Source organism: Seriola aureovittata, chromosome 6, assembly GCF_021018895.1.
Source record: "Seriola aureovittata isolate HTS-2021-v1 ecotype China chromosome 6, ASM2101889v1, whole genome shotgun sequence".
Lineage (NCBI taxonomy): Eukaryota > Metazoa > Chordata > Actinopteri > Carangiformes > Carangidae > Seriola > Seriola aureovittata.
Genome location: NC_079369.1, coordinates 21,737,206 through 21,763,535, shown reverse-complemented (window position 1 = coordinate 21,763,535; position 26,330 = coordinate 21,737,206). Strand labels below are relative to the sequence as shown.

Genomic DNA, 26,330 nt, shown 5'->3' with positions numbered 1-26,330 from the left:
CCCGGAGGTGCACTAGAAACGGTCAAAAAGTTGAGTGTAAAACGGTGGGAACTTCTCACCCTCAGCGGTCGCCATCTTGGCTCGAAGGGGAGGGACAGCCAACGTATTTTCAAACTGGAAAAACGGCAACCAACCGCTGATGGCGGCCTAATTTCCATGTCGCGTGACTCGGGGGACGCACAGAGGAAAGTAAAATGTTCATTTTCAAGTCAAGCAACAATTAAGGTCACTTGTTGCAATCGTTATATCCGGTGAGTGCACAACGGCAGTGTGAAATTGCCGCACTACGCCAGGGAGTATACCGTGACTGAACTGTCTGATTTGATACTCAGTAATAGCCTCGCTGAATTAAATGTGCAGCTAGCAATTATTCTTACTATTGATTAATCTGACAGTAATTTTCTCAATGAACTGATTAATCATTTAGTCCATAAAACGTATTTTCCCCAAAGCCTCACACAACATCTACACGGCTGCATAGCCTGAGCAGCACATTAGCAGCGTCTGCGCAGGATGCGTTCAGCCGTAGTGTTCAGTTGTAGGTCACCAGCGTTTGGGCAGTGCTCCGCAGCTCGGCACACAATCGCTGTAGTGAAGCTCATTAAATGAAAAAACGGACTTAAGATATAGAAATACTTCTCAGGCTGCAGTTAGGTGCGTGTAGTGAAAGTAAAAGTACGGCATTATACAGCCTGTGTAGAAGCAAATCTGTTCCATGAAGCGCTTCCTGTTCAGACGAGCCCTGAGAAGACATCTTCATATTGCATCTTAAGTCAAAACCCCATATGCACTTTTGACAACCTGAAAAAAGACTTGAGAATAAATTATCAAAATATCGACCTCATTGAGTGCAATCTGCAGCTACAAGAGGTTTTTGGACCATTCCTGACATTTGCCATAAACATAGCAGCAAATATTTATATAAGCTACAAGCAAGACAAGCAGCCTCATTGATTTGCACGTTGACCACAGCTCTGAGTGGCTCTGCTTGCTGTGGCGAAATTGAGATGAATTGCCACATAACTGCAGTGCAAGCCATTTTTTGTGATGATGGAGAATTATGTTCAATAAAGTGTCAATCAGATATGCAAACATTTGTGAGAAACTGTGAATATACCAGGAAAAAAGAGACTGTGAATCCCAGATTCGGAGGAAAAGATTTATTAACAGATTTATTAGACACTTAGAAGTAGATTACAGTTTTATATCCGACTCCTTTCCCCCTTTTTCCTCTCTCTTTGCTTCTGCCTCTGTCGCCACCGACGAACTCTCTCTCCTCCCTCCGACCTCTCCCTCTTTTTTCATTTCCATTTTTACTGCCTTCTCATCCCTCCATCTCTCTCCTCTTTCATCATTACAGCTCTGTGGCTCTCTCCTCCTCTCCTTCCCTCGCTTTTTCGGGGGATAGTAAAAAGGTAAAAGTGCACTTTGGTAGGAAGGCCATGTGGAACTCTAAATCACACACAGGTGCCCTTAAATGGTGAAGAGAGTGTGAGATGGAAACACACACACACACACACACACACACACATACGTGCACACAGACGCACCATCAGCCCCTCATTTAGGTAGCGGTAATTTGCCGCAGTAAGTGACAGGGTTATTGTAAGACGCTCATTAAGAAAGGGAAGCAGTGAATAAACGACTGACTGAAGGGAATAAATTCAAACCACTGCGCCACTTTTACTGCTCAGCAATAAGCCGCTTTGATGTGGTGTGTGATGGCAGAGCCGGGGCAGACTCTGGGCGTGTGAGTGTGTGTGTCTTATTAAACTGGTTTTACATTGTATTTGTAATGTGATCGCAGTGTTACGTGACTTTTTTTCTATTTTTTTTGGCGCTGCACGTGTCATGTTTGTGTGCGCTGTACCGTGTGTATGTGTCTGTCCTTACAGCCTCCAGGGTTAAAGGTCAGGTCGGTTACAATGAGACAGACCGTTCCCGCGGTAACACAGTGCAAGGTCATTTCCTATGAGAGGCTTTCATCTCAGCAGGAGAGGGGGAAGAAAAGGGAGAAGGAAGGATGGATGGGTGAGAGGAATGAGGCAGTGGCAGATTATAATCCAGCGCGCAGCAGCAGAAAGATTTGTTCAGTAGAAATTCCGGCGCCCACAAGGAGATGTCGAGATCGTCTTCATTTATAAATAGTCGTACATGGTTACACTGGCTTTCTCAGGCTCGCAACAGGTGTGCGCTTTTAAAGATTCTGGTTGCTCTCAATAGCTTATAGTCAGCTGCCAATCACATGACACACATTTACACTTCTAAATGTAAATGTTCTTAGCGTCTGTCTACATCTCCATTTCTACTGGTTCTTTCACGCTCAGCTATTCTTAGTTTAAGGTCAGGTCTTGTTTGGCCTACACATGTGCAAGTTCACACGAGCATTTAAGCGTGGAGTTAAAGTAGATAACGTGTTTTCTAATTCTTTTAATCTCATGCTCACTGCCTGAATGTGGAAGGTAAAAGACTTTAGTGTTGAAAGTATTGGAACAATGTGTGCAGTGACCACATGTATAGTTACCATGGATTTCCTCTTACAGTGATATTGTTGTATCCTTTGTTTGGAAGTAGATCACGTTCGACTGTTAATGAAAGAAGATGATCTGGGATCAGAATGAGGCAGCGACATTAGAGCAAATGGAAATGTCTAGTTGAGATCCATCACATGGAATATGTTGAGTTGAACTGAACTTGGATGACTTCAATGATAATTATGACCAACAATGTATTTCAGACTCAGATACCCATTCCATCATAAGAGTCAATATCATCTATAAGTGTTTGGCTGTAGGCACAACAGTGTAAGTCTGTTGATCCACTACATTCATCCAGACTGAAATATCACAGCAGCTTTTGAATGGATTGCCATAACATTTGAAATCCTAAAAACTTTTTCATCTGTATATGGATCCTTAAAACAGATAGCTTGGTGAATAAACTTAGTTTTAGCAACGTCTCCACTTCAATTAGCTCGATGAGGACAGTGTTAGTATCTCTGATAGAAATGGTGACTGAAACCGTAAATTCCTGAAGTTGTAATAAACTGTAATTATCATTTAAAGTGCCAGGAAGTGATTATAAAGGAAATTGTTTCATTCGTTTCAATGGACAACAGCGATGCTCCACCACATATGAGAGCTGTTTGTCAAATCCCAATTTTGTTCCTTTGTCAGCAGCTAGAACAGGTTGAGCAATGGTTTAACACCTTGAAACTAGTTATTTGAGGGCCTTAAGTTGTGCTTTACAGTGTGCTGATTCAGCTTCAGCGCATACTGCCTGACCTGTGAGAAAGATTAGTGTGCAGTGTCAGTGCAGGTTAGATGTGTGATGGGGCACTTCTACTGTGGCTGAGAGTGTAATTGGATTTACACGTCTCATTTCACTCGCTAGATGCCTCAACAATCTCAGATATTGGAAACATAACTGGAGTTTCTCAAGTAAAACAAAATTGATCTTGTATTTTGCTTGTACATAAATTGTCTTGAATTAGTTACAATTAAACAAAACAACTTATAGTCAGGTCAGCAAAGTTCAGCCATTAAGATACTTAATTATCATTAAAGTTATAATTGCAAAGTCTTGCTGTTTGGGGGTTTTCTCTCTTTGGTTGAAAACATCAGGGATAAGCTTGGATGACCATTTGTTTTAGCAGCAGTTTCCCATAGTTGCTCAAAAACTGAGCTGCCACTGCACAATTCAAAGGGTTATAGCTCGTATTCAAAGCTGTGCTGTGTGTGTGTGTGTGTGTGTGTGTGTGTGTGTGTGTGTGTGTGTGTGTGTGTGTGTGTGTGTACACATGTCTTTCTAGGGTTGTGAGGGCCAAATTTGGTTCAAAACCATCGTTTCGGAGCATCAGCGAAACTTTGCCGGTCCCCACAAATTCAAAGTGCTTGTTGATGGTTAAAAGCTGGTTTTAAGGTTCAGGTTAGATTCAGGTTTATGTCGGGTTAGGTTTAGGAATTTATTTGTAATGGTTTAAGTTAGGGTAAGGGGCTTGGGAATGCATTAGGCTCTTACAACTATAGTAAGACTAACATGCGTGTGTGTTAAATAGACATGAGATTATCCTGTATGTATATTCCATTGGGCGTAACCTACAGCCTCAGGGTATTATGTCCGTCTAAGTAACATTAAATGTCCCCCTACCATTGTATACAGTATGTGTGTGTGTGTGTGTGTGTGTGTGTGTGTGTGTGTGTATGTGTGTGTGGATAAAAGCTTACACTGGTGCTTATAACTGGTGAGTGTGTTATGAAATACAGTGACCTGATCTTCTTAATTGTTTGTCTGGTGACCCTGATCCACCTAATCAAGACCACAAGGGTGTGTGTTTGTGTGTGTGTGTGTGTGTGTGTGTGTGTGTGTGTGTGTGGGTGTGTGTGTGTGTGTGTGTGTGTGTCATGAAAATGGGCCCTTTGGTATTAAGCAATATTAATCTGACTCTGTATAGATGAATTATTTTATATATACTGGTTTATGACTGAATTAAAAAATAATCTGTCTTCCCTCAACCCCCAAAATGTCATTAAAGTAATTACAAAAGGAACGACAAGGTGTCCTGATGTAAAGAAGAAGCAAAAACAAACTAATTCCAGCCACTGATGCATCAAACTGATATATAATCATATAATAATCATCTTAACATGTCATGTAGCAGAGACCGTACAACTTGTAGAGCAAAAAATCTTCCCATGAACATTAGAAATGCATTTTACCAGAGGGGAAACACCAATTATCTGCCTGTAGCCAGAAGCCAAACCAATAAATATTCCTGTGTGTTAACTTGCAAGCCAGCAGCATGGCACCATAACACGAAAAAAAAACATTCAGAAGAAATTAATGGACTCTGCTGTCAAGTGTTTAAATAAATTGCTGTATCAACAATGTCCTGCCTTCGATTAAATCTGGGTGTTGACAAAACCAGAATACTTGGCTTGGCTTCACCAGTGTTTGGCTTGATGGGACTTTAATTTGACTTTCAGTTAAGGGTAGCTGAGCATAGCTTTAGATTACAGATGCAACAACAGGCAGAGGAGCTTGTCACCTCTGAAGTGTCTGAAACTCCACACGTTCTGTGTGCGAGTGGCTTTGATTCAGCTCGTTGCTGCCGCGCTGGATGGCTTCCTGTTGGTCTCCAGTGCGGTGCCGGTTACCTGTTTGCCTGCTTGGCACACGTGCTGAGGTTTTCTCACTTGTCGAGACGGGCTCAGGTATGTTGGGACTGCCACAAGGAATGCAGGGGGGAGAAAAAAAGAGACGATATAAAAAGAGGGAGGGTGTGACAGAGAGAAGAAAGTGGGAGCCAGATGCTTTTGATGGAGAAAAGGAAATTAATGGCTAAGCAGTGTCGTCTTGATGTGGTCTCCATGGCGACCAGTATACATCTTGAAAAACCAAAAACAAGTTTCGCATTAAATGGATTCACTTAATGATTAAGTGCAAAATACCCTGCAGGAGAGCAAGGTTGTGTGGTCTTTCTAATGTAGCACTCAGCTCCAGGAGGGCTGAGGGAGCATGTGATCTTTCCTCAGCATAAAATCCATCATTAAATTAATTTATCCCCATAAATTTACATCAGACGTTTCCACATAATCAATACTGAGGAATTTACCTCATCAGGATTCATGTCAGTCTAACGAGGTGAATGAACTCTGTAATCCAAGTTTAAATGGGCTTTGCCTTAACTACATCTTCAGTAATAAGAAGTCTTCATATTACAGGAACCAGACTGAGGCCGTAAGGTTGTTGGTTTCAGTCCCTGACCTGCTGAAAGTCATTGAGCAGTGGCCAAAAATAGAGGGTTGTGAACTGTGGAGCACTCAGGGTTGATTGTGGTGATGACTGCATAATGTGGAGCAGGATTTTACTGGACTCCGGAGACATTTCCTGCATACATAAATGACTGACTGAGCAATGATTATACAAGAGGTTTTTAAGTCAGATGAGTTTTTTACCTTACTTTTTTTGTTATATCGTCAACACATTTTTACTGCCAGAAGTGTCAACACTCAAATTCATGCCAGCCAGGGGTCAGACGCTGTCTGTTCTGTAGCTGCACCTGCTCAGACCAATTTATCAGTTGGACGATTTTATTGGCCAGTATTGGTCTATCACAGATATATTGGTATCGCTGTATATGTTGTCTCATATTCACTCGGATCTGGTCTTTGAGGGTTGATTACATGTTGTGATATACCTGGGCAGCCCGTCAAAGTAAATGTATGTGAAACACTGATATATAAAGGATATTTGCCGATATATCGATATCAGACTTTTGGTATCAGCCCCAAACATCCTGTATCATTAGGGCTCTAGTTTACAACAATGCAGGAAATCATTTCCTGCTGATCATATCTCCTGTAGGTGGTAATTAAAGGTTGTAAAAAATCTTTACACCATAGCTGCAGATGTGTAGCCACCACTGAACTCTTCATATTCAGGAACAGATATTCCATCTTTTCCACCTACGACTTCTTATGCCGACAGTTTTGGATAATGTGCACATGCAGCAAAGACTCCTCTGAGCTGTACATCACTACAAGTGCCTGACAAATACAAGCAGGGGCAGCAGCAGGGTCAACAGCCATCATGTTTTCACAAAAGCCTTTTTCATCTTCTGCTCTTCACAACTTGTCATTTGAATTTTTCTAAATAAAATAAATTAAGGAACCATAAAAACATCTGTTTTCTCTTCTTTAAAAGTCTCTTTGAAGATTAAAACATGGTTCAAGGCTTAAGGTCAGAATTAGTTTGGTTAAATAATGGTTTTGTCTGCTTCGTGTTGGTGAATCTTCGGTTTGGAATAGGCAACAAGAGCAGTGTTCAGATTTGTGTACTGCATGTCAATCAAAACTCTCCCATCCAAGTGGATCCCTGTGGAAACCACAAGAATAATGGCAGCTTTATTTAATCGAGCACTACAAAATGGGTTCAGGCATTCGGGATGAGATGGTTGAGATGTCACACAAATGATCAGTCACAGAAATAAAATCCAGAGATCTTGCACAAAGATGTTTGAGATTAGGTGTCTGAGCGGGAATATTTTGTCAGTACAATTATTGATTCAGGGGATAAGGTCCTGGGAACCTCCGAGAAACCAATAAATATGACAAGCAATTGGCCAGGTGTAAAAGTTGACAAATCAAGCAGATTTGAAATGATCTACAGTATATCTCTTCTCTTTTGTTCTTCATAAAACTTCTTCTCGCACCTTTCATGTGAACAAGCAAATGCAAATGGGCAATGATCAAGAACTGCACCATTATCCACATTTGAAAGATGCACCGCGACCTGTGTATGATGGCAACCTTTTCATCCTTACTTTGAGGGTGGCAATAAATTTAGAACAGACATAAACACTTACCTTTAGACTTGATTGGACGGCACTTTGTATAAGCTAGTTCATTTCAAGCATAACCCAGTTTTACCTATATTCCCAACTAATCTTCACTTGTGTAAATGTGTGTCGAGATTTCTTACGCTCCCTCTCTCCCTTTTGAAATGCTCTCAGCATCTTGCTTGTCTTATATCAATGCAGCCTTAGACACTAGGGAATGAATAATGTCAATGAAGGTCTCCACAAGTGTAGTACAAACCTGTGTGTGTGTGTGTGTGTGTGTGTGTGTGTGTGTGTGTGTGTGTGTGTGTGTGTGTGTGTGTGTGTGTGTGTGTGTGTGTGTGTGTGTGTGTGTGTGTGTGTTTGCCCCTCGGGATATGGACTTGACTAAATATATGCTGAAGCTTGAGGGCAAAAACAGTGGGCAGCCAAACCTATAGAAACTGATTTAATTTGATCCAAATCTTTTTCTCTCTTCTCTCCTCTCCTCTCCTCTTCTCTCCTCTCCTCTCCTCTCCTCTCCTCTCCTCTCCCCTTTTCCCAGCAGCATTTAAAAGCTCAGTTTTGCTCCAAGGCTTTGCCTAAAAGGATTTTTGATAACCTCATTCTCTCACTATGTGCAGATGGTTGTCCAAATGCTGCCCATTTCCCATCACAAAACCCTTGAGCAAGGCATCCTCCTGAGAAAACCTGTTCTATGTTGGACATTCTGGTCTCTGCACCCTCTGTGAGGTGTATCTGTCTGCATGTATTAGCATGTTTGCAAGCTTGCTTTTTGTACATGTGTTAGTATGTCACCACTGTGCTCATTTCTGTCTTTCCAAGTAAATTAAGGTTTTATAGCAGGATGCCAGCTGCTTCCATTACCCAGCAACCCAGGAATGCAGTGAAGCATATGTGTCTGTGGTAAACGCCCTGTGTCGTCTGGGTTGGTAAGCAAACCAACAACAAAATGCTAACATTAACTGCAGCACATGAGCACCCAAAGATGATCTCTGCTATGATATGTAATACTTATGGCGTGGTTTTAAACTCCAGCAGAGAAATCGCATGTATGTGTGTGAAGCTATAGCCTATCCTATCCTATTCTATTTTAGCCTATCCTGTCCTATCCCATCCTATCCTATCCTATCCCATCCTATCCTATCCTATCCTATCCTATTCTATTCTATCCTGTCCTGTCTTATCTTAGCTTATCCTATCCAATCCTATTCTATCCTATTCAATCCCATCCCATCCCATCCCATCCCATCCTAGTATGGCCAGTGTTGGCAGATTTGATTGATAGTCAGAGCCTCGACCCAATCATCATTAATTGGTGCAATTTGAGAAGATTATCAGTTTTTTTCAATATGTGTGGGTGTGTTGCACCTCTGACTGCATCTAGACAACATAATTATGAGTGATTGGCCATTATTGTGTTTGTCTTGTGGTGCTGGGAAGCACTTTGTCCTTTTCCTTTTACTGTATGACTGAATAAAAGTATAGCAAGGAAAATAAAGCTTCCAGTCTTCTGTTTTACTAGGTGGCTACAAATTTGACTGACCCCAAAGCCACAGTTATCATACTGAAAAATTATCTCAATTAAGTCTCTATTAACAGATGGAAGCGTTTATCACAGAGCTGTGACTTGAAACTGAATATAATTCAAATTAAAAACTTTCATGCCTATGAAATGACATTCCTTTTTGGTTATTAGTCCTCTGTCATTGCATGGCAAGCCTTACCAACTCAGTGTCGCAGATGAAACACAGCAACAGCTCCATCTCTAAAGTAACTGAAAGAGATAAAGGAGTGATTCATTATGTCGCTCAACATTTTGTTGAGGGAAACAACTCAAAGTGTACAGCATCCAAAAATGATCACAAACCAACAAAAAACATTTTTAGCTGCCCAGGGGGAACCCAATCGGGGAATGGTAATCCCACCCTATCAACTCTTTTGATAAACCTTCTTCATTTCTTCATTCAGATATCAACTGAATAACTTGGCGGTGATGATTCAACTGGTCCTTTGGAATGGGACGAAATATTAGAAACAACTTACAGTGAGATTTTACTTACTGCAGGGCAGTTGTCAAAAAGTCCTCCAGCCTGAACAGCCATATAGGTCCTCTGTTACAACCTTCTGATACGACCCATAGGAGTGTTTCCTGAATTAGTGCCCCCAGGGCGACAGGTCTACCGGACCTAGGTTGTCATGGTGACAATAATGAACATGCAGAGTGTACCATCAGCGGTGTACCAGACCTTCGTCGCCAAGGTTATGTTTAGGCACAAAAACTACTTGGATAGGTTTAGGAAAAAGTTTGTGGTTTGAGTTATGTATATATTACATCACCAGACTTCTTCCTTCACTCCTCTCATAATTACTACGGCCACTAGATGTCACCTAACAACAAAATGTACTATGTGTCATAATAACCTGCTGCGCAGATGACCTGTCCGCTCATTTTTCACAGGAGGGCAGTCTCGCTATTGTACTTGACTGCGTGATGTGCTGCTGCAAATTTTCAATAGCAAACTTTTTTTTTTTTTTTTTCAATCTAATTTTCTTCAGCTGTTGACTTGAGTTGTCGCAGATAAGAGGTCATGCAGTAGTTCTCTCCGATAACCAGATTGACAGGATTGTGGGAGTTGTGTGAAAATTCACAGCTAAAGTGTGAGGATGCAGTTACATTTTTAAAGCCTTCTCCAACTTTGAATGATCAGACTCACAGCCCAGCAAAGCAGGTGTGATTATGGAGGGGGCGATTTTGTTTGATGCTGTTTGGGTTGGCAGGAGTGAAGCGTCTCATCTCAGACTGGCTGACCTGCATCTGACACTTGAAGAGGAAATGAGAATATTAAATGTGTGTCCTCTTTGATTTGTGGGATGGGCGTGTATGCGTGTGCTCAACTTAATCCAGATGTGTAAACTACTATATCTTATTCTCTTGTATTTGTAATAAAGTTAAAACGCCTTGAAATGTCCCAAAAAGGTTTGTGGGAAAAGAAGTAAGGTGGTACAGAAGGTGCTATTTCCTTTACTACAGCTGTCAGTCTCTCGCTCTCTTGCTCTCTCTCTCACATACACACACACACACACACACACACACACACACACACACAGACACACACACACACGCACCAGCCAGTGCCAATGAAAGATTCATGGAGCAGTGATGATGAAGGCGTCTCCTCTTCTGCTCCACTTACCATGGTGGACAAATTCTGCCCCCCAACCTACACACACACACACACACACACACACACACACACACACACACACACACACACACACACACACACTCGCACAGACAGAGAGAGACCCAGACACACACCAACCAAGGACCTGTTAAGGAAGGAAGAGAGCAGTGATGCACACAGCTGTGGGGTACTTACTCACCCTTAACCTTTCCAGACGTGGGCACACACACACACACACACACACACACACATACACACATATGAACACACACTAATCCTGAGGCATCTGGTCCGTCAAGAGACCGATGCTGCAGACTGCTTTCTAGGCTGTCTGGCAAACTCAGAGTGTGTGTGAACAAGTATGTGTGTGAAAAACATCTTTATTTTTAATTTCCCTCACAGACCTGCGTATCCCCTCAAGGATAGAAAAAGGTTGAGGATGAGCCATTTTGTAGCCTGTACTTCATATTTTTATAAATCTATGGTAAAGATTTTTTTTTTCTAACACCATGGCACATGTTCAGTTTAGGTGTGTCATGCGCAGGGTTCAGTTATTGGCTAGAGGGTTGGAGGAGTCAAAGCCAAAACCTATTCTGTTACTCTCAGCATTCATCACTGCAGAGTTTTTGTATTACACTTCAGGCCAAGCAGTTTGTCCTGTAAGCGGATATATAGCCACACATGCAAAGGTTAAAAAAGTTGCTTTACCTTTTATTCATTTACTGTTTTTTATCTATTCTGGCATTTTTGTGTTTATTTTCACAGTCAGACACAGTACATATTTACTTGTACTTCACTTGACTACATAGATTTTATGTTACTTGATTATTCTCCTCCACGACATTTCAGAGGAAAATGTTCTATTTTTCACAATGCATAAAATACAATGCATTGTTATAGACATGCAAGAAAGGTCCCAGGTCATGTCTGAAAAAGTGACGTCAGATATTAAACTCTAACAGGCTTTAATTGTAAAAATTAATGCACTGAATTTCAATGTAGTCATCAGTGCTATTTTATCTACCTACATTTTGTCCCAAAATAAATGTGCAGAAACACAGATAGTCGGTATAAACCATGAAAAAAAAAAAAAAAAAAGAAACAAACAAAAAAAAAAAAAAAAAAATATATATATATATATATATATATATATATACTATACTACTATATATGTACATACAGAGTGCTTCAGTGGTTGATAACTTTATATAAAATGATTCCAGGAGGGCAATAAATACTTAATGCAGTGGTTTGAGAGGCACTTCATTCTTTACTTATGCAAAAGAAGCTGCACCGGATGGAAAATGGAAAAACCCTCCAGTCCTGCATTCAAAATTCTACATTAAGTAATAAGTAACAAATATAAACAGTACAACTCATATGAAAGTGAAGAAGAGCGGTTCCTCTCAGAGTGTTACATTATTGATGTGTTAACATGTCAGCAGTGTGTAAGCCGCATGTTGTGAATGGTCCAAGTGGTTCTCTGTCTGACTTCTTCATTATTAATCTCAGTGAACAAACAGTGAGTCATAGACACTGACTTTGACTTTGGGGAATTGGTTGTTTCAAGATTAATCAAAGAATCCCACAGTCCTTTACAAGGTGGGGAAAACACTCACATGTCTTCAGTAATGAATATATGGATATTTTCCATAGATATTTTCCATAGTTTCCAAAGTCCATAGCACTGAGAAAGATCCTATGCTGATGTTTAGCAGGTATTTTGTTCACCATCCTCAACATCTCAGTTTAACATGCTAACATTTGCCAATTAGCACCAAGCACAAAGTAGCCTGAGGCTCCAGAGGCTAATGGGAATGTCAGTATTTGCAGGTATTTAGTCACAAATCAAAGTATTGGACGCTTTAAAATTTTGAACTGATGATGGCACCGGATAATAAGGTCAGGATCTTTTTTACAATTTATCCTGAACGGGACGTGAATGTCTTAACAAGATTTCATGGGAATCTATCCAGTAGTTGCTGAGATATTTCAGACATTTCACTCAGAAGCACAGATGTCACCTACAGGTGGCATCACCCAAGTCAGAGGGATTCATTCTCTGGGGAACATATAGGTCTGTGAAAAATTTCATAACTCATAATTCATCTAATAGTTGTTGATATATTTCAGTCTTCACCGAGGTGGCGCACTGACCACCACTCACATCCCTACAACAGCTGTGGCTCCTGAAACCCACACATTTGTATTTTACAATTACACTACATTGTTTTTAACTTCCATTTCTTTCAGCCTGGTGATGTCTGCTTTTGGTTTGATGGTGAATGTCCAAGAACTGACATGTTCAATTACTAGTTAATGTAAATCAATTAAATAACGCACAATTAAATTAATTAATGACTTTTTGTCTTTCCCCACTGCACCAGGTGAACATCTGAGGATGTGTCCCCAGGGTCCGACCTGCTGCACCAGCACCATGGAGGAGAATCTGGCCGGTCTGACCGCCCAAGAGACCGAGGGACTGATCAGAGAGGCCGGCAGGTCGCTGCAGGCCGCTTTCAACGCTCTCCACAGGAGCTTCGACAGTAAGTAGCGTTTGTGTTTGTGGATATGTGTGCGTATTCGAGACACTCATTACTGGCTGAGCTCAATAGCAAAGCTTCAGCAGTGAGCCCAGGGGAGTGTGACATTTGTATGTTGTGTATTTGTGAGTTTGTGTTTGGTACAAGCTCAGGCTGTGAGGCTCAAAGCTCAATACTGCAGCTTCAGTAGTGCCGGTGTGTGTGTGTGTGTGTGTGTGTGCGCGCGCGCGTGTGTGTGCGCGCGTGTGTGTGTGCGCGCGTGTGTGTGTGCACGTGTGCGTGTGTGGGAGGATGTGTGTGTGTGTCCTGTGCGTCAAGGGGACCCCTGACTGGGTGTTATAATGAGAGCGGAGTCAGCCAGACACAATGAAACGTGATAAGCCGATCCCCTGATGTCGAAGGGGTACACACACACACACCCACACACACACGCACGCACACACACAAACAGAGGGGTGTCCCCCTGGGGCAGTGGCTGGTTCAGCTAATGAGCAGTTGACCCACTGAGGAGCCGAGTCTGCAGATCAGTGCACATCAGAGAAAGAGAGGGATGGAAGGAGGAAGAAAAGAAGCACAGACTGAGAAGTGCCACTGATAACAATAGGGAGACAGACCAATGCAGAAAGTGAGAAATGTGTCATTAGTACTGAGCAGAAACAATGAATCAAAATAAAACATAAAGAATGAAGAGAAACAGAGCAGCAGGAGGAGGAGGAGGAGGAGGAGGAAGAGGAGGAGGAGGACGACGACGACGACGACGACGACGACAGTATTATTAGTCTGAAGGCAGCAGGCCACCTCAGTAGCAAAACTGTGGCCGTCCATCTGGTTGTGGTTAGAGCAGGCTGGCAATGGTCCACAGCCTTTGAAGAAGGAGGGAAAAGCCCAGACCAGTATACTGCAGAGACAGCTTGCTGCCTCCCTTATTCTCTCTGTTTGACCTCTCTATCACTTTGAATCCATCTGGCAGCAGTGAAAATAAAAAAAAAAAAAACCTTAAAAAATGTTAATGAAGAGAGTAAATCAGCGTCATGGCTGCAATAAACACACTTTAAATCAAGAATCTTCCAAGAATTTGATTATGATAGTCATAATAAACAAACTGTTAAAATTCTTTTTTTATGTTGGAAATAAATAAATTCAAATGGCTGTGTTCAAATGCTGTACAAGCTCACATGGATTAGTTAGTTTCAGTACATTCAAATCCATTTCTATTGATATGATTGGCCCGAGGAACAATCTAATTCCTTATTCATTCTGTATTCCACATATCTATTACATGATATATTTATTACTATTCATTGGATAATGTTTCTACAAAATATAATTACACTTAAAGCTGCACTAATCAATAGTTTTATATTAACAATGGTTTAAATGACTATGTGTAATGTGAAGGGAGTCGCTCATTGTGTCAAACTCTGACTGCAGGTCGTTTCAGATCATTGTTTTGGCTTTATAGTCTGCAACACTGCTTCATTAGTGGCGTTTACAGGGGCAGTGGGCAGCTGTTTTCAGTGAACACTCCCTGTCCAGCACCAAACTCCAAAACAGAGCTTGAAGAGGAGTGAATACTGGACATTTGTCACGTGGCCAGAAACAAGAAATATCAAACTGCAACCTCCCTTTACTCTTATTTCTCTGCATGTGGACACTTTCCCATCTATCTGTCCTTTGTCATCCTTCCTTTTCTCTCTCCAGCCTATTTCACTGAGCTGCACAGTCACTCAGAGCGCTCCCTGCAGGAGGCGCTGTCTCCACTCGGCCCTCTGTACTCCCAGAACACCCGTCTGTATGGCGATCTCTACACTGACCTGCGACAGTACTACCGGGGCTCTGCTCTCAACCTGGACGAGACCCTGTCTGAGTTCTGGTCCCGCTTGTTGGAGCGCACATTTAAATCCTCCGCCCCTGCAGAGGTGGGTACAGACTTGACTATGTAGAATGAGGAAAAGAGCATTTTTATGAATTCAATAATGTTGTAGTAAAGCAGAAATCAGAGTATTGATTGAATAACTGACATGAGAGGGCAGAAGAAAGGATACGTCTTATCTTTTTCATTGTGAAATAATACAATAACAGTCAAATTATACTGAGTCGAACCAAATCAGGACGGTAATAGCCTACTTGAAATTTGAATGGATGCAGTTGAAGGATTTTCTTGATCCTTTCATCTAGTTCCTCAATTGCCTTGTTTCTGTTCTGGCTCAGCAAAAAATACCTAATTAATGTGACAAGCTGATACACTTTCCATTTTTAGATGCGTCACTTGCGTTCACAATGTTTATCCATCCAATATCACTCTTAAACACATAGTCTACTGATTTGCATTCGTCTGATAGGGTGGAAAGGTATTTTTAAACAACATGCTTCCCTTACATCGTGTCTGCCACTGTCACCCTGTCTCACAGGTCAGCCTATCAGAGGACTACCTTGAATGCGTTGCTAAGCAACAGGAGACGCTGCGGCCATTTGGAGATGTCCCTCGGGACATGAAGGCAAAGGTGATCCGGGCTTTTGTCACAGCCCGGTCGTTTGTCCAGGGGCTGATAGTCAGCGGAGAGGTGGTCAGGAAGGTCTCTCAGGTGAGTGTGTGTGTGTGTGTGTGTGTGTGTGTGTGTGTGTGTGTGTGTGTGTGTGTGTGTGTGTGTGTGAGACAGTCACAGGAGGAGATGCAGTGAAGCAGGGAGAGATTAACAGGGTGTTTGTGTGAGAGAAACTGAGAGTTCAAGATTGAGTGTTTGTGTTGTTGTGAGCATCATCTCTTTTTCTGTGTGTGTATGTGTGTGTGTGTGTGTGTGTGTGTGTGTGACTAAGACATGCTCGACACACCCTAACTGTCAGAGAACATGTCTCCACCCTGAAAATGAAAAACAAAGATCATCAAAAATCAAGTGTCAGACTCTGCCTGCAGAACAAAGCTCTCATTTGGAGGGGTGACAATGCGCTTGTCAAATTATGGGTGTGATGATGTTTTTTTCAGCTCCCAATGAAAATTTAACAAACTCAGAAACTCAGTGTATCTTGTGTGACTGTGTTTGTGTTTTCATCTAAATGACTTGTTTGACCGAGTGTATACTGTCACAAGACTTTTATACACCCTCCATTTTTCATTTATGTCTTATAAGACTGCTAGATTTACTGTTTGGACGACCACACTGTTGATTTGCATGTCTCAACCTATTTTTTACTGCTCAGATATACAGCACTTTATATCAGAGCTAAAAATTTTGTCCACTGTGTAGCTGTGTTTTAATAATGTGAATGTTTTTTTCTTGCAGTTCCAGGCTCGCACGAGTTCCCATTCATTTCCAATTGTTGTAAAAATGAAGAGCGCATTGAGTTGGGGTGATCCATCACAGTGAACATCTAGTCTGCATTCATTTTTGTTAGAACTACATTATTGTTATTGAGTGCAGACTTTTTAAATTAATCAGCACGTCACCACACAAAGATAAAGTAACACTGACACAAATCAATGCAGACTTGATGTTGACAGTGATGGATTGCACATAGGGAAGAACAATGCATCCAAATATCTTAAACTCTGTAGTCTACATTTAAAAATGGTGTTGTTATGGGCCTCAACTGCCTTCGGTTTGAGTATCTCCCCATCAGATCCGTGAGGGGAAGTGGTAAAATAACTCCACTATGGAACTGGACACCTCTCATGACTTACGTACATAATCAGAAGCCGAAGGTGTAACAGAAACCATGTACTGTTAAAACACTAACAAGGAAAGCTATCACTGCCTTCTTGTTCAGGCTGTCACCTATGATGTTACAATACCGCCCTCTATGGTTTTGTCTTTTCCTAGAGATATTTGTGCCCTCATGGAGTAAATTCCCTATTGAAAAGGAAAGAAGAAGGGCTTAACAGCCAATTTGGAGAATAAACTTTTGAATGGGGATTGCACTACATTTCCCATAAACATGTAATCAAGGGTGAAGGGAGGAAACGGGACTCTTACGATCATCATAAATGACTGTGAATATATATATATTTAAATGTTCTTCTTTCACTGCCTGTTCTCTGTTTTCTGATGCTAACTCTCCTGTCCGCATACACCAGGTTTCCCTGAGTCCAGAGTGTATGAAGGCTCTCATGAAGCTGGTTTATTGCCCTCACTGTCGCGGCATGGCCTCGGTCAAACCCTGCTCCAACTACTGCTCCAATGTCATGAAGGGCTGCCTGGCCAACCAAGCCGACCTGAACCCGGAGTGGCAAAACCTCATAGGTGAGACTCAGACAGTGAAGTAGGAAATGGTAGAGTAAATCGAGAGATAATCCAGATGTTTATTAGTCCGAGTGGATCCCTGGAACAGACATCGAGCCTCATCCAAGAACCACTCATACGAATAGATTTGTTATTATGCTGCACGTATGAATGATTCATGAAAATCTGTGGCGCATACCAATTTTCTCTTAGGTATGAATGAACTGTACAAGTGGTCCAGCTCTGTTGTACCAGTCTTAATCGACATTCATGTAGAAATGAACTAAGATGAAAAAATAAATAACTAAACAAACATATTGCAAAATATATATAAATATATACTGTGTTCATCATATCATCAGGAACTTACAGTGTTTGTATTTGTAGTAGGCAAATTCTTCCACTCCAACAGTCTAACATCCCATCTAGTATCTCTGTGACCGTCACGTTACCACCTTTCATATCATCTAACTAAAATGTAGCGTGAACTGTTCCCTCTTTGTTTCCCTGTGGTGTAAAGGTCATTTTTCTGTTTACATTTTTGTGAATGAAACCTGCTCACAACCAGAGCTGAGCGCGCAGCCTTATGTGGCAATTTTAGGGGCGTTGATTATGCTAATGATGAATCTCACAGTCGCACCTCCTCATGAACAGATGGTGTTCATCAGGCGGAAACAAACAATTTACTACACGTTTGTCCAGTTAATAGGACAAAGTAAGAGTGATTGAGGATAAGAATACTAAAATGTTCTTGCATGAGGCCGGCTGAGCGTGGGTTATGATCTTATGTAGACCAAATAAAAATGCAACTGCAGGTGAAAAGATTAGTATAGACATGAATAACCAAACATGCATTCTCCATGTCTGACAACATGAATGATAAAAAGTTTTGATCCTCAGTTAAGTTTAGGCTGAGATAGTGTGAGAAATGTATGCTTCTTCTTCAGGTACCATGTGCCACAATGTCTTTGAATTACTGTGATATTATTTAAACTACTGGCTTTGGTTTCAATATTAATTATTATAATAATAAGAAGAAATAATAAGAAATAACACTGGTAACTTAAGACTGTTGTATGAAATCATACAATGAACAGTTTATTTAGTTGCTTGGGCCAAATCAAGTTTTGTTCCCAGAAAAACAAAGCCCCAAACAGGGTTTGTCTTGGTCAGAGTTCATCAGAAAATCTCGTTTCCCTCCTTCGTCTGTTCAGACACCATGATCCAGGTGGTGTCCAGTTTCAGCACAGAGCCCAGTCTCGACGTGGTTCTCGCCTCCATCCCTGCTCGAATCTATGAGGCTGTTCACTACCAGCAGCAAAACATGGATACGTTCACAGCAAAAGTAAGACGTCTCAGTTTGTCTCTTTACTTATTCTGATTGCTTGCAAACACCCAAGCTAATTTCCCAGTGAGAATTTAATCTCCAGTAAGACGTCAGCTCATGCTTATGTCTACAGTCCTGCACCCGTCGAATTATTTGTCGAACTCATCACCTCTCTATCAGTTTGTTAGTTGAATTTGATTCCAAGGTCAAAGATCATTAAGTAATACGAAAAATCGTCGAGGGACAGAATTATTATTCTTGAGAAGCGCTTACCGTGAGGATACCGGAGATGGAGTTCAACAATGTGCTCCATTGGAGTCAACTTTTCAGCTCAGTCGCTAGGCTCCCATAGTTTACCAGATGTCCTCTTACTGTGTGTACAGTATATGTCGATGTCCGTTACTGGACAAGTAGTTAGTACTGCCATAAACAATCTCAGCCTTGTTTTCTGTTGTTGCACTTGTAGTTTATTTTCAGTCTGTGTCAGTTTACACGTTAAATCAAATGTAAATCAAGTGTTGCAGTCACAATGTAACTGATATGAATGTTTCATCTTTAAATACTTGTGTGGATGTGGGATAAAACAAAGCACCTTAAACAAGGCAACCATCAAGACACATACTGTATCCCAAAATCCTTATAGTTTGAAACGGTTGTCTATGGCGACACCTAGTGGATGGTTTCAGCACTCACACATACAGACCAGTGAATCCTAGAGCTGTATTTTAGATTGTAAAGTGGTTCAACTTTTAAAAATCACAACTCACATTCACAGCTTCTAGTACATGTGTGTTGAGCTGTAACTGCACATCTGTGTGTCTGCATGTGTGTAGGTGTACCAGATGTGTGGAACTCCAGGTGAACCAGGGACAGGAAGTCCCGCCCTTCATGAGCAGAGGAGGAAGAGCGGCTCCCTGACCGCCTCAGAATACAAACCCTCCCCGACTGCTGGACTCAGACTGGAGATGCAGGTGTGTACGTGTACATGTATAATACTGTGCAGAGGTTTTAGGCACTAAAAGGAAAGTGAGGATGCTTTGAAAAATAATGATATGAACAGTTTTTATTTCTTGTATAAAGAGCAGTAAGCAGGAAAAACCCGAATCTATGAATCTGATCTACCAATCAGATACCTCACTGATGGTACAGTGCGATCGAAAATAATCTAAATTCCTTGTTGTTTGCATCACGACATCCCAGGTTATTATTGTGTGTCAGAATCTGCATCAGCTTTTAGGTACAGGAAGACACATAGACATACAGACATAGAGATACTGTACTGTGGTATGTGAGGGCCTTTACCAGGGCTATCCATGTGTTCCACTGATAAGGTTTAAAGAAGTTATTCATGATTTACATTAATTTGATGTACTACAGGTTTCCTGATGCTGTTTACATATTGAAAAAGTATTAAATGTGATTAAAACATATTACAACTTGTTTTGGATTCTAAGTCCAACCTGGAGGATTTGGGATGTGACTTGTGACGTGAGACTCACCTGTGAATTACAATTTTCTCTCAAATGTGGGTATTTCCGTCCTCAGGTATCAGACCTCTCCAGTAAGCTGAGGGAGATGCGACAGTACTGGACCCAGCTGCCTATGGCACTTTGCAGCAAACTGGCAGCAGGAGGTGCCAGTCAGGATAAATGCTGGAATGGCATTACCAAAGCCAGGTGAGGAAATCCACACATCAGAGATCTGTCCATCAAGTTTTCACGCAACCAGTGGAACATAACCAACTGCATTTAAATTCACCTCATATCCAGACCATGTTTAGATGTAATTTAACTAGACTGTATTTATCCCCAACATTAAAATGTTTTTTTATTTGGTTTTGCTTATATACAAGTCCATACATTCAGTCCTGGATGTTATCCCCTACATTTATAGGAAGGATGTTAGATGAGGTTCCTACAACCGAGTGAAGTACTCATTCTTCCATCCTCCACTATTAACATAGTGTGAGTAAAACCCTTTCAAGGCCTGAAATCTGTTCAGCTCAAGGTGCATAAATGCAGCAGAGAAACATTTACAAAATGTGTCAACACTTAAAGCTAAAGGAGGTTTCTGAATAGCAGAGAAAAAAGGGAAAAGGAGAAGAGACGACTTGCTTACAGTAAAGTTGCTATGATACAGGCTGGTTCTCTGCTTCCTGAAGGCCATATCCTTTGTGTCTTAACAACGGAGACAACAAGCTGTTTCTTCTCAGACAAGCTGAGAGAACAGTGGTGTACAGAAATTTATTCTGCGGTCTTAGGAGTTGGCATTTCTTCCACACGGAAATCCACATCCTGCAACACAAGCATTCATGGCTGCACAAACTCACACCCCCGTTGATTGTTTCAACCTCCTCCCCTTAATCCAAGTATAAATTGTTTATAGAACAATTTGATGCCATGTTGATATGTGTACATGTCTGCACTCACACCACACATCCATTCAAGTCTTTGGATTACAGCCAAGGGATGAGATTTATCCTGAGCAGAGCACTCAGAAATATATGACAGTCAAGAGGTTTGAATTACAGATATATGTGTGTGTGTGTGTGTGTGTGTGCGTGTGTGTGTGTGTGTGTGTGTGCGTGCGTGTATGTGTGTGCGTGCATTTGTGCGTGTGTGTGTTTACAGAGAGAGAGAAATATGAGAGAGGTCATGAAATTTAAATGAATCACTTACTGCGTGTGACAGATTAAGGAAATAAGAAATTTTTGTGGCAGTGGGTGAATTATTACTGTGACAAACGGTTCGAAAACCTACAGCGACATCTAGTGGATCTCCAGAGAGCTCAATAAATGTCAAACACAAAATTACAGCGACGATAAATTCTTCTTGAGTGGAATATGGAATACAGGCTTGGAGTATGGACTTTAAATGGGGCTATTTAACATTTTAAGAAGTTTCGAGAACATAAATTATATCCCACCTCTAAGCAAATGGTGTGTGTGTGTGTCTGTGTGCAGCGTGAGTTCTCGTACCTTTATATTAGTGAGGACCAGAAGTTTTAAACCCTGGGTGAGAACATTTTTGATCAGTCCTCACTTATTCAAACATGGTTTTAGGATTAAGTGTTGTATTGTGTAGTATTGGGTTTAGTTTATAGTATCGTATATTTACTTTCAGTGGAATTGACTGATATCAAGACAATATGATGATATCATGTTATTGTTTTACAAAATTATGTTGTCCAAATGAATCATTCAAAACTGAATAAATGGCATTATTACATAAAAGTGTTTCTGTTATATATATATATATGACATGAATAAGGTGGACAAAATAATATAAGAGCTCACAGTATAATGCAACGAGCTGCAAAATGACATTTGGATCAGCACGTCTCTCTAAAACAGTTTCAACACAACATTATAACTCTCATGAAGGGAGGATTTATTGGACTGTTTTATTAAACTGCATTAGATTTAGTGAGCTGTACCTAATAAACTGCCAACTGAGTGTATAGTTGTGATGGCCAAGGTTAGGTTAGATTTAGGGGCTAGGTGAATCATTTTGTCCATGAGGTTTTACACTCATACTAAAATACATTCATATGTGTGTGTGTGTCTTTGCTTGTAGACGTCAGACCACATCAGTCTATCTGCTTACCAGGCACTGTCAGCACAAAATGCCACATTGAATTTACACAATATGGCACAGCTGTGCAGATTTATTGACTGAGTGCATGCATGTGTTTGTAAGTAAAGAAATATTTGAACAGAGCCTCGCCTCAAACGAATCGCCCTCTCATTTACCGGATCTTCTCCCTTACACCCATTCTGAAGTTCTCACCACATATCCCTCCCCCATCCCTTCTCTCCTCCAAACAGATATCTCCCAGAGGTGATGGGTGACGGCTTGGCCAGTCAGATCAACAACCCAGAAGTGGAGCTTGACATCACAAAGCCAGACATGACGATCCGGCAGCAGATCATGCAACTCAAAATTATGAGCAACAGGCTGAAAAATGCATTGGATGGCAACGATGTGGACTTCCAGGATGCGAGTGGGTCTTTTTCTAATATTTGTACTTTTGAAAGCACTTTCCAGTGTTAAGATTTTATGAATGGGGCACCTTGACCTTAATCTGCATGACGCTATTTAATGGTCTGATTATCTGTGTTAAACCAGAGTTGGGAACTGAGGAGCAAATACTCCCACCTAGTGACTAGTAAACTTAATTAAAGCATTGATTCCATTCATGAAGGTCAAATGGTTGCCTCTCAGTAATTTCTCAATAATTGCCACTTAGAAGTTGAAAAGTGGGACCTTTTAGGGGCAACTGAATGTGATGTGTTTCTTAAAAAAAAAAAAAAAATCATGTTCTTTTAATTAGATTTTTGAAAATAAAGTAATCAATAATTTCCCTTTCTGCCTCTCTCTCATGACCTCGCTAGGTGACGACATCAGCGGCTCAGGAAGTGGGATGTGTGTAGGTGGACAGTGTAGTCGGAGCAGACCGGGATTGTACGCCTACTCGCCAGACAACAACCGAGTTAGAGGCGCAGCCACGTCCCAAACCTGCCTCTGTAGCCTCCCGCTCCTGCTCCCATTGGTCATCCTGCTGCTTCAGCGATGATGGACCGCTGCTGCTGCTGCCTCCAGTCAGACTCTGATGTCTACAGCAGGGCTGAACCTTGGGACAGACAAAAAAAAAAGGGGGTTTGGTGGGGGGAAGATTGGAAAGTAACTTTGCCAAAAAATTGAAAAAGACATTTTGGGGAGTAAATGGACAAGATTTTCTTTGACCGAGAGGAGCAAAAATTGACAGTGACAATACTCTTTGTTTTGTTTTGCTCAGTCTTAATATGTCTTAGTGTGAGTGTGATTCAGTTTGTTGTGCTGGTTTCAGTGGATTCTTGGGATGAGAATTATGAGAGAAGAAGAAGATGAAGAAGACAAAGAGAATGATGACCTTACAGTGATGAAGATGATGAGGATATGGATAATGATTTATTGACTTTCTATCAGGTCCATTTAGCTCCAGCGTCCAGTCAGCAGGTGGCACAGCTCAGTGAAAAAAAATGCTTAGTGCCCAGATGTGTGGTGCGTTCAACAACACTTTTTTATTTTACTTTATTTTTTAACTCGAGGTTGTCTACCTTTACAAACATTGTGTAAGCTGTAAATGTTTGTGTACATTAGCTAAAAGACTGGCACCATATTCAGCCATGAATGTACAGTATAATACTATATTGGCAATGAATCCCCCATAATCTGTGATGTAGTTGTCCAGATGTTTTTGGTGTGTGTTGGCATAAACAGATACATTCAGTACGATTCGTCTGAAATACTATTGCAGATAAATTATCACACTCCTGAAATGTATGAGATGTTGTGATTGCAAGATTTTACCTCACTTTGACTGTATACCCAACCATTTCAAAAAGAAAAAGGAAACAACCACTTTTTTAACAACTCATCACCTTTGTAAAGAAATAATCCGTCTCATCAAAGCACAGACTAGCAGTTTCGTTAAGTACATCGGACATTTGTGACATCACTCTCACCAGGTTTTGTAACTGCAAAATGTTAAAAAAAGAAAGAAAGAAAAGGAATCACTATAAAAAAAAAGATAAGGTTTTCAGTTTTTGTACATACAGTACAGGAGATTTGCAGAATATTGACAACATGTGTACGTTAGCCTGGTGATACATCACTGACTCGGCATGCCTCTTTTTCAGTCTACACCACTATACTGGTACATATGGGACTTCTAATTCACACAAATGGCAGACCTCTTGCACACACATTTACACACACTGGGGTTGTGTATTAAGCTGATTTTTATTCATGAGTGTATTGAATCTCACATTTCATTCATTAAACTCTGTTTGAGTGTTGCAGTGGATTTTGCCATGGACCGTTTGATTTGGTTATTATTCATTTACGTCTAATAAAGAAATAGTTCAACAGTTTGGCAATATACAGTTATTCTTGCCAAGACTTACATGAGAAGCTCACAAAAAACACTCTCATGTCTGTTTGCTATGTATGAAGCTACAGCCAACAGTCCGTTAGCTTAATATAAAGGCTGGAAACAGCTACCTTAGTGAAAAGGTAACAAAATCCGCCTTCCAGCTCGTCTAAAATGCAATAATTAACATGATGTTATATCTTGTAAAGCTCCAGATAAAAAAAACAAAACAAAAAAAACACAGAATAAACAAACAATCCATAATGTGAGAATGAGTGAGATCCTGGCAGGGAGATGTTAAATATATTTGTTTCGTCATACCATGATCATGGTATCAGTCTCCTCATCTGACATTCAGCAAGAAAGCAAATAAGATATTTCCCAAATTGTCAAACTATTGCTAAAGGCTACGTCTCCTTTAAAGGCCTTTCTCTTCCTCTCAGCTTGAAGTCATCTGATACAGCTTTTCATCTGCGCGTACAGGCTTTCATCTATAAAGTACCAACTATACTCTTTACACTGTCTCTGACTGATGCTCTATGGCTACCAGATTTAGTCATGACTCACTCCCTCCTGTTTCCACTGCAGGGCCAAGCGGGACTACTCACTATGTGCCACACCCACTCATAGATATCACTCCTTCCCATGTAAGAACATCGAATCCAGGAGGATTTTGCACATTTTCTCCTAAAAGACTCAACTTGCTAGATGCACTGCAACTATAAATAAACATTTAGCTCTTTGTAACAGGCACTGACAAGCTGGGGGAAAACGAGGCCACACATTGTGTGTGCGGATGACAATCCTGCACCAGTCAGGGGGTTTGGAGTTAATGAATGATTTATTTTCCTGATGCTGATGTTTAAAATCTGATACAAGAGAATGAAACTGAGCAGGAGGCGTGCACACACATACACACACACACACACAAACACACACACACAGGTCCACAGAGAAATTTCTATTTTTGAAAAGTCTTGAACGTTTCAGTGCACAGGGCTCACATTTCATTTTTCAACAACTGCCTATGACCTGATTTGAACGTCTGTTTCAACTGACCATTGTCCACATCACGTGTCTTTCCTGAACTGTGTCTTGTTCTATGATTGTGACTGATGTGGAAGTAAAGGCAGAATTTGAACTGAACTTTTACTGAGAGCTGGGAGGACACAGTTGATTTTTATTTGGCCGTGTACAGACATAAAGAAGACGTATCAATGCTCAACACTGTGTCTGAACTGTCTGTCCATGATCACGTCCAAGTTACTCACCATTTTAAATCCCTCAAGTTAGGTCTGCCATTGAACAAAAGGCTCCACAACTCTTGTTGCACAAATTGAAGAGACTCTCTGGAGACAGTTTAAACATAATTGTTGTGCTTATGTTGCAACCAGCAAGCCTGTAATCGATTTTTAGGTCTCCACCTGTGGTTTAAAATTGACAAACTCGGTGCTAAACGTGTTTTCTTGCAAATTTCAAATGGTTCCGACTGCTGGCTTTAAGATAAGAAGCGTCTCTCTTTGTCTGCTCTTTCACTTACACACAGACATACACGACTCTTCAAAGCACTGGTCAGTGTGTCTCAGGATGCAGTAGCCGCCGGTTAAAGGTAGGCCTAATTGTTGTAGTGGTACATGGTGCAGTATCATAAAAGCTGTTGACAAGTGAGATATCACATTGTGAGACTGCGATGGCCTTTGAAGGCTGGGAAATACAATGTCACAGCAATGATCTGTACTGTGTCAAGTAGCAGAGCAGCTTTTTCTCTTTGTACACACAGTGCCAGGGACAGGGAGCTGCGGA

The 26,330-nt window shown here is 41.0% G+C and overlaps 1 protein-coding gene across 1 annotated transcript in view; it reads left to right on the top strand.

Moving 5' to 3' along the window:
* Nucleotides 1-24,528, top strand: part of LOC130171531 (glypican-1-like) — a 40,496-nt gene extending 15,968 nt beyond the window's left edge. The window contains exons 2-10 of the mRNA XM_056379600.1: nucleotides 12,915-13,073; nucleotides 14,772-14,989; nucleotides 15,482-15,655; nucleotides 17,143-17,308; nucleotides 18,502-18,632; nucleotides 19,448-19,585; nucleotides 20,160-20,290; nucleotides 22,441-22,616; nucleotides 23,008-24,528. Of these exons, the coding sequence (XP_056235575.1) occupies nucleotides 12,915-13,073; nucleotides 14,772-14,989; nucleotides 15,482-15,655; nucleotides 17,143-17,308; nucleotides 18,502-18,632; nucleotides 19,448-19,585; nucleotides 20,160-20,290; nucleotides 22,441-22,616; nucleotides 23,008-23,189 (1,475 nt within the window). The 3' untranslated portion in view covers nucleotides 23,190-24,528. The remainder of the gene's footprint in view (nucleotides 1-12,914; nucleotides 13,074-14,771; nucleotides 14,990-15,481; nucleotides 15,656-17,142; nucleotides 17,309-18,501; nucleotides 18,633-19,447; nucleotides 19,586-20,159; nucleotides 20,291-22,440; nucleotides 22,617-23,007) is intronic.
* Nucleotides 24,529-26,330: the final 1,802 nt, after the last annotated feature.